Source organism: Budorcas taxicolor, chromosome 5, assembly GCF_023091745.1.
Source record: "Budorcas taxicolor isolate Tak-1 chromosome 5, Takin1.1, whole genome shotgun sequence".
NCBI classification, from domain to species: Eukaryota; Metazoa; Chordata; class Mammalia; order Artiodactyla; family Bovidae; genus Budorcas; species Budorcas taxicolor.
In genome coordinates this window covers 87516196-87528766 of record NC_068914.1, presented here as the reverse complement: position 1 = coordinate 87528766, position 12571 = coordinate 87516196, and the positions used below count along the sequence as shown (strand labels likewise).

The 12571-nt window shown below is 42.9% G+C and overlaps 1 protein-coding gene across 1 annotated transcript in view; it reads right to left on the bottom strand.

Moving 5' to 3' along the window:
* PTPRR (protein tyrosine phosphatase receptor type R) overlaps positions 1 to 12571 on the bottom strand; it is a 275894-nt gene that overhangs the window by 16967 nt on the left and 246356 nt on the right. The window contains exon 13 of the mRNA XM_052640206.1: positions 7471 to 7584. Within this exon, the coding sequence (XP_052496166.1) occupies positions 7471 to 7584 (114 nt within the window). The remainder of the gene's footprint in view (positions 1 to 7470; positions 7585 to 12571) is intronic.

Below are 12571 nucleotides of genomic sequence, written 5' to 3'. Positions count from 1 at the left end.
CAGGAAAAGATTGAAGGCAGTAGGAGAAGTGAATGACAGAGGATGAGATGGTTGGATGGCATCACTGACTCAACTGACATGAGTTTGAGCAAGTTCCAGGAGACGGTGAAGGACAGGGAAGCCTGGTGTGCTGCAGTCCATGGGGTTGCAAAGAGTCGGACACGGCGGAGCGACTGAACAAAGGAAGTTCACAAGAGAAGGAAAAAACAAGAAAACCTATATTAATCCAGAGAATGTTCAAACTACCACACAATTGCACTCATCTCACATGCTAGCAAAGTAATGCTCAAAATTTTCTAAGCCAGGCTTCAATAGTACATGAACTGTGAACTTCCAGATGTTCAAGCTGGATTTAGAAAAGACAGAGGAACCAGAGATCAAATTGCCAACATCCACTGAATCATAGAAAAAGCAAGAAAATTCCAGAAAATCATCTACTTCTGCAGATCAAACAAACTGTGGAAAATTCAAGAGACAGGAATAGCAGACTACCTTATCTGCCTGTTGAGAAATCTGTATGTAGGTCAAGAAGCAACAGTTAGAACCAAACATGGAACAACAGACTGGTTCCAAATTGGGAAAGGAGGTATATTGTCAAAGCTGTATATTGTCACCCTGCTTATTTAACTTATATGTAGACTACATAATGAGAAATGCTGGGCTGGATGAAGCACAAGCTGGAATCAAGATTGCTGGGAGAAATATCAATAACTTCGGATATGGAGATGATACCACCCTTATGGCAGAAAGTGAAGAGAAACTAAAGAGCCTCTTGGTGAAAGTGAAAGAGGACAGTGAAAAAATTGGCTTAAAACTCAACATTAAAAAAAGTAAGATCATGACATCTAGTCCCATCATTTCATGGCAAATAGATGGGAAAACAATGGAAACAGTGACAGACTTCATTTTCTTGGGCTCCAAAATCAATGCAGATGGTGACTGCAGCCATGAAATTAAAAGATGTTTACTCCTTGGAAGAAAAGCTTTGAAAAACCTAGATAGCATATTAAAAAGCAGAGACATTACTTTTCCAACAAGGGTCCATCTAGTCAAAGTTATGGTTTTCCCAGTAGTCATGTATGGATGTGAGAGTTGGACTATAAACAAAGCTGAGTGACAAAGAATTGATGCTTTTGTACTGTGGTTTTGGAGAAGACTCTTGAGAGTCCCTTGGACTACAAGGAGATCCAACCAGTCAATCCTGAAGGAAACCAGTCCTGAATATTCATTGGAAGGACTGATGCTGAAGCTCAAACTCAAATACTATGGCCACCTGATGTGAAGAATTGACTCATTGGAAAAGACCCTGATGCTAGGAAAGATGGAATGCAGGAAGCAACGGGAATGACAGAGGATGAGATGGTTGGATAGCATTGCTGACTCAATGGACATGAGTTTGAGCAAGCTCTGGGAGTTGGTGATGGACAGGGAATCCTGATGTTCATGGGGTTGCAAAGAGTTGGACATGACTGAGCGACTGAACCAACTGATGTTAATCCTACGAAGGAAGGAAGGCAAAGAAAAGACTTTCCAAGGAAAATTTCAAGGAGATGATCTGCTTCATAAACAACAGAAGCAGCTGCTTAGGATTTATGTAGGAGGGATCTTGATGAATAAATCAGTTAGTATGATTTTGAGACATGTATTGGCAGTAATTCAAATCCAGGGGTTAGGGAACCTATATAGTTTAGATCAGCAGAGAAGCAGAATGTTTTGAAACTCCTACCTGGAACAAAATGACAAGCCTTGTGGGAAGACCTTGGTATTCATGGGAGGCCAAGGCTAAATTTTCTGCCTATTTGCTTTAGGAAGGAAGGAGTCGATGAGAGGAGGCATTGTGATAAGGTTTAAAAAATGTATTTGTGATTTTCTTCAAAGTTAGAGGACAATTTGGTAGACTTGACAGAGTAAAGTGACTGGGAAGTAGAAACCAAGGTGGATGTCAGGCTACAGAAGCAGATAGGGGAGGAGGGATATAGGGGTGGGTGAATAGACAAGATCTAAGAGGCACAAGAGCCTAAACAATGAACAAACCAAGCCCCCTTTATTCAAGGCATTGTTTCAAATAGAGTCAGATCAAGGGCACGGATGTGAACTGGAGTCCCTAGGGATCTGTGGATCCCATGAAGGAGCCTTGTTTACAGAAGCACAAAGCTGAAGAGATTAAAGTCACTCCAGGAGCAGCTCCAGGCTGAGTGGGTGCTGTCCCTCACTCTCTAATGTAGGGTCTCTCTTCTTGGTGAAGGTAGGTCCCAGAGTCTGAAGTGAAGCAAATGAATCCTATTCCAGTTGGGATGCGTAGTAGTGGATAGAAACAACGCACTTTCAGGAAACTGAGACAGTAAATATAAGAGGAGGGGACAGAGAATTGGAGCTGATCTCACGTACAAAAACATTTTTGGAAGCTGTTACATGTGAGGCTTCCCAGGTGGCGCTAGTGGTAAAGAACCTGCCTTATAATGCAGGAGACAGGAGAGACTCGGGTTCTATCTCTCCGTTGGAAAGATCTCCTGGAGGAGGGTATGGCAACTCAATCCAGTATTCTTGCCTGAATCCCACGGACAGAGGAGCCTGGTGGGCTACAGTCCATGAGGTCACAAAGAGTCATGACTCTTTGACTGAAAGACACAACTGAAGCAACTTAGCATACATGGAAAGGCAGAAGTGGGGAAGAGGGTAGAGAGAGGGTAAGAAACCTGACTAGGGGACTTCCCTGGTGGTCTACGGGTTAAGACTTCCAATGCAGAGTATGTGGGTTCAGTCCCTGGTCAGGGAGTGAAGATCCCACATGCCTCACAGCCAAAAAACCAAAACGTAAATAACAGAAACAATATTATAACAAATTCAGTAAGAATTCAAAAAAGAAACATCAGTACATCACAGGTGTAATCTCATCTTACTCTTACCGTAACCCTGTGAGGTATATATTATTATTTCCATTTTACAGATGCATGCCCAGGTTCTTGCTGTATCTATTGATAATAACTGTGGCTAACCTTGGTTACATGCTTATGTGCCAGCCACTTTACAGATTACCTTTTAATCCTTATAAAAACATAAGAATTAGATATTATTATTACTTCCATTTTCCAGATGAGAAAATCAAGGCAAGGAGAAGTCCTGTAACTTGCCCAAGGGCACACAACCAGGCAATGGTGGGAGCCAGGATGCAAAACCAGGCAGTCTGTTAAAGAGTCCATAACTGTAATCACCATGGGTAACAGCCTCTAACAAGCCAGTCAGAGTTAAAAGAAAAATAGAGGGAAGATACACTTACAAAGATGGAGAAATGATTATTTAAAAGGAAAGAAAGAAGGATAGCAATGAGGAGGGAAAACCTCATCCCCAAAGGGAATTTGAGTTTTCAATTTTTAGAGATCAGTTCAGTTCAGTTCAGTTCAATCTCTCAGTTGTGTCCGACTCTTTGCGACCCCATGAATCACAGCACGCCAGGCCTCCCTGTCCATCACCGTCTCCCGGAGTTCTCTCAGACTTAAGTCCATCGAGTCCGTGATGCCATCCAGCCATCTCATCCTCCGTCGTCCCCTTCTCCTCCTGCCCCCAATCCCTCCCAGCATCAGAGTCTTTTCCAGTGAGTTAACCCTTCGCATGAGGTGGCCAAAGTACTGGAGCTACAGCTTTAGCATCATTCCTTCCAAAGAAATCCCAGGGCTGATCTCCTTCAGAATGGACTGGTTGGATCTCCTTGCAGTCCAAGGGACTGTCAAGAGTCTTCTCCAGCACCACAGTTCAAAAGCATCAATTCTTCGGTGCTCAGCCTTCTTCATAGTCCAACTCTCACATCCATACATGACTACTGGAAAAACCATAGCCTTAACTAGACGGACCTTAGTCGGCAAAGTAATATCTCTGCTTTTGAATATACTGTCTAGGTTGGTCATAACTTTTCTTCCAAGGAGGAAGCGTCTTTTCATTTCCTGGCTGCAGTCACCATCTGCAGTGATTTTGGAGCCCCCCAAAATAAAGTCTGACACTGTTTCCACTGTTTCCCATCTATTTTCCATGAAGTGATGGGACTAGATGCCATGATCTTCGTTTTCTGAATGTTGAGCTTTAAGACAACTTTTTTGCTCTCTTCTTTCACTTTCATCAAAAGGCTTTTTAGCTCCTCTTCACTTTCTGCCATAAGGGTGGTGTCATCTGCATATCTGAGGTTATTGATATTTCTCCCGGCAATCTTGATTCCAGCTTGTGTTTCTTCAAGCCCAGCATTTCTCATGATGTACTCTGCATATAAGTTAAATAAGCAGGGTGAAAATATACAGCCTTGACGTACTCCTTTTCCTATTTGGAACCAGTCTGTAGTTCCATGTCCAGTTCTAACTGTTGCTTCCTGACCTGCATACAGAGTTCTCAAGAGGCAGGTTAGGTGGTCTGGTATTCCCATCTCTTTCAGAATTTTCCACAGTTTATTGTGATCCACACAGTCAAAGGCTTAGGCATAGTCAATAAAGCAGAAATAGATGTTTTCCTGGAACTCTCTTGCTTTTTCCATGATCCAGCAGATGTTGGCAATTTGATCTCTGGTTCCTCTGCCTTTTCTAAAACCAGCTTGAACATCACGGAGTTCACGGTTCACGTATTGCTGAAGCCTGGCTTGGAGAATTTTGAGCATTACTTTACTAGCCTGTGAGATGAGTGCAATTGTGCGGTAGTTTGAGCATTCTTTGGCATTGCCTTTCTTTGGGATTGGAATGAAAACTGACCTTTTCCAGTCCTGTGGCCACTGCTGAGTTTTCCAGATTTGCTGGCATATTGAGTGCAGCACTTTCACAGCATCATCTTTCAGGATTTGAAACAGCTCAACTGGAATTCCAACACCTCCACTAGTTTTGTTCATAGTGATGCTTTCTAAGGCCCACTTGACTTCACATTCCAGGATGTCTGGCTCTAGATGAGTGATCACATCATCATGATTATCTGGGTCGTGAAGATCTTTTTTGTACAGTTCTTCCGTGTATGCTTGCCACCTCTTCTTAATATCTTCTGCTTCTGTTAGGTCCAGACCATTTCTGTCCTTTATCGAGCCCATCTTTGCATGAAATATTCCCTTGGTATCTCTGATTTTCTTAAAGAGATCTCTAGTCTTTACCATTCTGTTGCTTTCCTCTATTTCTTTGCATTGATCGCTGAGGAAGACTTTCTTATCTCTTCTTGCTATTCTTTGGAACTCTGCATTCAGATGCTTATGTCTTTCCTTTTCTCCTTTGCTTTTCACCTCTCTCCTTTTCACAGGTATTTGTAAGGCCTCCCCAGACAGCCATTTTGCTTTTTTGGATTTCTTTTCCATGGGGATGGTCTTGATCCCTGTCGCCTGTACAATGTCACGAACTTCATTCCATAGTTCATCAGGCACTCTATCTATCAGATCTAGGCCCTTAAATCTATTTCTCACTTCCACTGTATAATCATAAGGGATTTGATTTAGGTCATACCTGAATGGTCTAGCGGTTTTCCCTACTTTCTTCAATTTGAGTCTGAATTTGGTAATAAGGAGATAATGATGTGAGCCACAGTCAGTTCCTGGTGTTGTTTTTGTTGACTGTATAGAGCTTCTTCATCTTTGGCTGCAAAGAACATGATCAATCTGATTTCGGTGTTGACCATCTGGCGATGTCCATGTGTAGAGTCTTCTCTTGTGTTGTTGGAAGAGGGTGTTTGCTATGACCAGTGCATTTTCAGAGAGGCTTTATTGACGATTTTAGTAATAATGGAGATGACAGTAACAAAGTGAACATTTATTGGAAGCCTTCCTATGTGCCTTTATATCTATTTTCTCATTGAATTTTCAGGATAATTCTTTTGTCTGCATTGAAATTGCAGGACCTAGTACACAGTAGCAGCTCAATAAATATTTATTGTGTGACTCTCAAAATGTGACTTTTGTGGTCTCACTTTTAGGAAACTCTAGGTCATAGGGCTAAATTCTAGGAGGCTCAGCTTCTGTGACTCTCGTGTTTTATTACCTCACAGCATTTATCTGTCTGAAATTATCCGGTTTATTTCCTTGCTGTTTATTATCTCTTCTCTCTCACTGTTAGCGTGTAAACTCTAGGAGAGCAGAGCCTCACTCACGTTGTTTCAGTACTTGCAGCATCCAGAACAAGGCCTTGCAGTTAGAAGGTGGTTGATACGCACTTGCCATATGAATGAAGAGAACCCACAGCCGAGCTCTTGAGACAGCTCTTCTCCCACAACAGCACAGTGGACTCCAGAGCAGGCGGGTCCTCTGCTCACGTGCTTGCAAGCACCTTCCTCCGTGCCTGTTGTGAGGGAGCATCTGCCCACTTTCTCTGTCACTCGCCCGCCATTCACTCAGCCGTTCACTTTCCCAGGTTTAGTTTTGGAGCGAGCAAGAAAAGAAATCGCTTGTTTGTTCTGTTTTCAGTGCATAAACAGAGACCATCACCAAGGTTATCAAACCATCTGTACCTGAAAATGACTCTCTCACCACACACCCATTAGGATGACTACTACTACGAAACAAACAAGTTGGAATCCCTGTATACTGTTGATGGGAATGGAAATGGTACAGCTTCTGTGGAAACCAGTGTGGCATTCCTTGAAAAATTAAAAATATTACCGTATGCTCTAGGCTTCTCACTTCTGAGTATGTACCCTAGAGAATCTCAACTCGCTATTTGTATACTTGCAGCATTATTCACAGCAGCCAAAAGGTGGCAGCAACTTAAGAGCCCATGAACAGATAGCTGGATAAAGAAATTATGGTATATACATACAATGGAATATTATTCAGCCTTAAAGAGGAAGGAGATTATGACACATGCTACAATATGGATGAATCTTGGAGATACCATGCTAAGCGAAATAAGCCAGTAACAAACACACGAATACCGCATGATTCCACTTATATGAGGCCCCTCATGAGTAGTCAAATTCAAAGAGTCAGAAGGTGAGTGGTGGTTGCCAAGAAACTGGGTACAGAGCTTTGCAAGATGAAAAAAGTTTAGAGATTTGTTGCACAACGATACGAATATACTTAACACTCTGAACTGTACTATTAAAAATGGTTAAGATGGTAAATTTTGTCATGTGCATTTTTCACAATTAAAAAAGGGTGAGTGGAGAAAAAAGATGACTCTTGGTAGTATGGCATATGCCTCATTCTAAAGGAGCAAGATCCTAAAGAGAAGGACTCAGTGAATTCAAATGAAAATGCAAAGTCCCTGTGAAGGAACAGAGGTGGAAGTCTAAGAGCTACCACTATAAACAACCTGCATAAGGACAAGGAGGGTTAAGCACAAGTTCTTGATTTTGGGTTCCTGAGGGTCAGTGGTGCAAATAACACTTTCTTTGATGACTTTTTAATATAATGTACATTCTTAAGCATTTTACACAAATCTTTACAGAGTTAGGAGTGTGATTAAATCAGGTTGTGATGCTGCTGCTGCTCTGAAGTGTCTCTTGTTACATCCTGCCAACACTCACCTGTCCACACGAAGCTGGCAGACGATGCTCAGCGCGTCCACAACTCCTTCTTCTCTCAACTGTCGACAGCCAATGGATGTAGCAATAAAACACCCCGTCCTGCCTATCCCTGCACTGAAAAGAACAGACAGCGAATTAAAAGGTGCAGGGAAAATAGAAGAGATAAAATATATTCCTTTAACATTGAAAACAACCATTAGGATCAATAATAATAATTATGATAATAGCAGCAGCTCTCGTGTACTGAGTGTACAAACCTGGCCCTCTGCTAAGTACTGCAAAAGCATTCTTCCTTTTAGGTCTAAGAAGGAGGATGAATGGGATCGAGGGAGGTGGTGGGTGGAAAGAATAGTGAAAAAGGTACCAGCTGTTCTACAAAGAAGAACTAGGGCCTGAAATTTAGTAAGGTATGGGCAGTAGCAAGGAGGGGAAAGACCTACATACATGACAAAAGTGAGCATGGAGGAGTGGAGCTGAACAATGAGAAAAGCAAAAAGTCAAAGGTGACTCGCCCGGAGGACTGGAAGAATGGCAGTGTCATTGAGATGCAGTGGGAGTTCTGGAATGAGGTCTGATTTGAGGAAGAGAGTAGAGGCTTTGGTCCTGGATATAATAATGTGGCTGGGGCTTCCCTGGTGCCTCAGATGGTAAAGAATCCGCCTGCAATGCAGGAGACCCGGGTTCAATCCCTGGGTCAGGAAGATCCCCTGGAAAAGAGAATGGCAACCCACACCAGTATTCTTGCCTGGCGAATTCCACAGAGGAGGCTGGTGAGCTATAGTCCATGGGGTCGCAAAGAGTTGGAAAAGACTGAGCGACTAGCACACACACATACTGATGTGAAAGATGTTAGTGAACAGCTGAAGATTCAGTTCAGGTTAGGAGAGAGGATGTGGCTAAAGGCACATATTTCCAAGTCTTTTTTTTTTTTTTTAATCAAGGTAATAGCTGAACAGAAATATTACCTGTCATGGAAGGTTTACTCGTGAATCTCTTTAGATGGCAAGTTATCAACTTGACAAACTTTCTCTGTCTCTTTCTCTCTTTCAGCAATTTTAACCATCTTTATGTAAATTTCTTCCAAATCTACACTTAAGTTCCCCAAGTTTCTCCTAAACTCTAGATTAGCATTCCACCTCCTAGCTGGCACTTCTGCTGTTGCTATTTTACACTTGCTGCAGTTCAGTGTCTCTAAATTCAATGTATCTAAAACAGAATTAATTATCTTTTTCCTCAATGGCATTACCAAGCAGCCACAAGTTTTCCAGCCTAGAAATCTTGGAGCCATCTTCAACATCTCCCCCTCTCTCACTTCCCACATCCAGTCTGTTACCAATTCTTATGTTTTCCACCTCCACTGAGCTTTTGGGAACCATGCTTTTCTTTCTATAAACTGTGCTCACGTTTTTGAAATCTTACTTCATGATTAACGATGATCTCATCTTGGTTTCCAAGTCTCAAGACTCTTCCTGGGCTAATTCATGATATACACAGTTGCTAGGTTCATCTTTCTGAAATAGGAACCTGATCATGTTACTCAATACTCAAAAACTGTACGGGCTTCCCAGGTGGCTTGGTGGTAAAGAATCCGCCTGCCAATGCAGGAGATGCAGGAGACACAGTTTCGACCCCTGGGTCAGGAAGACCCTCTGGAGCAGGAAAGGGCCATCCACTCCAGTATTCTTGCCTGGAAAATTCCATGGACAGTGGAGTCTGGTGGGCTATACCCCAAAGGGTCACAGTGAGTTGGACATGACTGCACATACACAAGCACCAGCAAAAACTGCAGATGGTCACAGTACAGAGTCTAAGCACGCTTCCATGGTATTCATGCCTTACGTAATATGATTGGATGAACTTTCAAGCTTTTTGTCTTTCTGTTGTTGACTTTGTACCCTTTGTGCCATTGTTTTCATTTGAATCTTTGCAAAACAACCTTTTCTTTTTGGCTTCCTTTTTGAGTTAATGATACTTCTCCAGTCAGAAATGCCCACCCTACCACCTTTTAAAACCACAAACATGGGTCCTTCTTTCAAGATCCTGTTCAGCAGTATTCCGACTTTTAGAGACTTTGTTCAAATCTCATAGTTTGAGTATAGCTCCCCTTTCAGCTCTCAAATATGGGCTTCCCTGATGACTCAGTGATAAAGAATCCTCCTGCCAATGTAGGAGATGTGGGTTTGATTCCTGGGTTGGGGAGATGGCCTGGAGAAGGCAATGGCAACCCATGCCAGTGTTCTTGCCTGGGAAATCTCTTTACAGAGGAGCCTGGTGGGCGACAGTCCATGGGGTTACCAAGAGTTGGACTCAACTTAGCGATGGAACAACAACAGCAGCACTCAAATAGCACTTATTTCTCGGACTTGGCACTTGTTTCCTGTTGAATATGGGTACAGAGGAATTCAGAGGAGGAATGCATCCCTTTTAGCGTAAGTGTCTAAAGAGAGTTTGTATCAATAAAGAGACAGTACTTGAATTGTACCTTGTGAATGGCACGCATTTTGGTTATCATCAATGTGACAGAATGTTCCACAGGTGAGACTGATATAGGGAAAAATTTGCAGCAGAACAGAAAATAAGATGTGTGACAATGAGTGGACTAGTTTGGCTAGAAAGAGAAAGTTACAGTAGAGGAATAGTGGGAAAGAAGGCTGGGAAGGTACAGTGGGGTCTATAAAGGATTATAGAAAGCTAAGAACTGGTCCAAGGAGCAGTGGTTGTGCGGGCGCAGGAGGGCCTAGAGGAGCTTTCACACATTGAAGGTTAGGAAGGGCGGTGGTGAGGAGATACCCCTCGTCCAAGCTAAGGAACAGCAGCTGCACTTTGCTGGAGCAGCCATGAAGAGATACCCCACACCTAAGGTAAGAGAAACCCAGGTAAGATGGTAGGTGTTGCAAGAGGGCATCAGAGGGCAGACACACTGAAACCATACTCACAGAAAACTAGTCAATCTAATCACGCTAGGACCACAGCCTTGTCTAACTCAATGAAACTAAGCCATGCCCATGGGGCAACCCAAGATGGGCGGGTCATGGTGGAGGGGTCTGACAGAATGTGGTCCACTGGAGAAGGGAATGGCAAACCACTTCACTATTCTTGCCTTGAGAACCCCATGAACAGTATGAAAAGGCAAAATGATAGGATACTGAAAGAGGAACTCCCCAGGTCAGTAGGTGCCCAACATGCTACTGGAGATCTGTGGAGAAATAACTCCAGAAAGAATGAAGGGATGGAGCCAAAGCAAAAGCAATACCCAGCTATGGATGTGACTGGTGATAGAAGCAAGGTCTGATGCTGTAAAGAGCAGTATTGCATAGGAACCTGGAATGTCAGGTCCATGAATCAAGGCAAATTGGAAGTGGTCAAACAAGAGATGGCAAGAGTGAACATCGACATTCTAGGAATCAGTGAACTAAAATGGACTGCTGCTAAGTCACTTCAGTCGTGTCCAACTGTGTGCGACCCCATAGACAGCAGACCACCAGGCTTTGCTGTCCCTGGGATTCTCCAAGCAAGAACACTGGAGTGGGTTGCCATTTCCTTCTCCAATGCATGAAAGTGAAAAGTGAAAGTGAAGTCGCTCAGTCGTGTCCAACTCATAGCGACCCCATGGACTGCAGCCCACCAGGCTCCTCTGTCCAGTGGATTTTCCAGGCAAGAGTACTGGAGTGGGGTGCCATTGCCTTCTCCTAAAAATGGACTGGAATGGGTGAATTTAACTCAGATGACCATTATATCTACTACTGCAGGCAGGAATCCCTCAGAAGAAATGGAGTAGCCATCATGGTCAACAGAAGAGTCCAAAATTCAGTACTTGGATGCAATCTCAAAAACGACAGAATGATCTCTGTTCATTTCCAAGGCAAACCATTCAGTATCACAGTTATCCAAGTCTATGCACCAACCAGTAACACTGAAGAAGCTGAAGTCAAATGGTTCTATGAAGACCTACAAGACCTTTTAGAACTAACACCAAAAAAGATGTCCTTCTCATTATAGGGGACTAGAATGCAAAAGTAGGAAGTCAAGAAACACCTGGAGTAGCAGGCAAATTTGGCCTTGGAATGCAGAATGAAGCAGGGCAAAGACTAATAGAGTTTTGCCAAAAAAATGCACTGGTCATAGCAAACACCCTCTTCCAACAACACAAGAGAAGACTCTACACATGGACATCGCCAGATGGTCAACACCGAAATCAGATTGATCATATTCTTTGCAGCCAAAGATGAAGAAGCTCTATACAGTCAACAAAAACAAGACCAGGAGCTGACTGTGGCTCACATCATTATCTCCTTATTACCAAATTCAGACATAAATTGAAGAAAGTAGGGAAAACCGCTAGACCATTCAGGTATGACCTAAATCAAATCCCTTATGATTATACAGTGGAAGTGAGAAATAGATTTAAGGGCCTAGATCTGATAGATAGAGTGCCTGATGAACTATGGAATGAGGTTTGTGACACTGTACAGGCGACAGGGATCAAGACCATCCCCATGGAAAAGAAATGTGAAAAAGCAAAATGGCTGTCTGGGGAGGCCTTACAAATAGCTGTGAAAAGAAGAGAGGCGAAAAGCAAAGGAGAAAAGGAAAGATATAAGCATCTGAATGCAGAGTTTCAAAGAATAGCAAGAAGAGATAAGAAAGCCTTCCTCAGCGATCAATGCAAAGAAATAGAGGAAAGCAACAGAATGGGAAAGACGAGAGATCTCTTCAAGAAAATTAGAGATACCAAGGGAATATTTCATGCAAAGATGGGCTCAATAAAGGACAGAAATGGTCTGGACCTCACGGAAGCAGAAGATATTAAGAAGAGGTGGCAAGAATACACGGAAGAACTGTACAAAAAAGATCTTCACGACCCAGATAATCATGATGATGTGATCACTCATCTAGAGCCAGACATCTTGGAATGTGAAGTCAAGTGGGCCTTAGAAAGCATCACTATGAACAAAGCTAGTGGAGGTGATGGAATTCCAGTTGAGCTATTTCAAATCCTGAAAGATGATGCTGTGAAAGTGCTGCACTCAATATGCCAGCAAATCTGGAAAACTCAGCAGTGGCCACAGGACTGGAAAAGGTCAGTTTTCATTCCAATCCC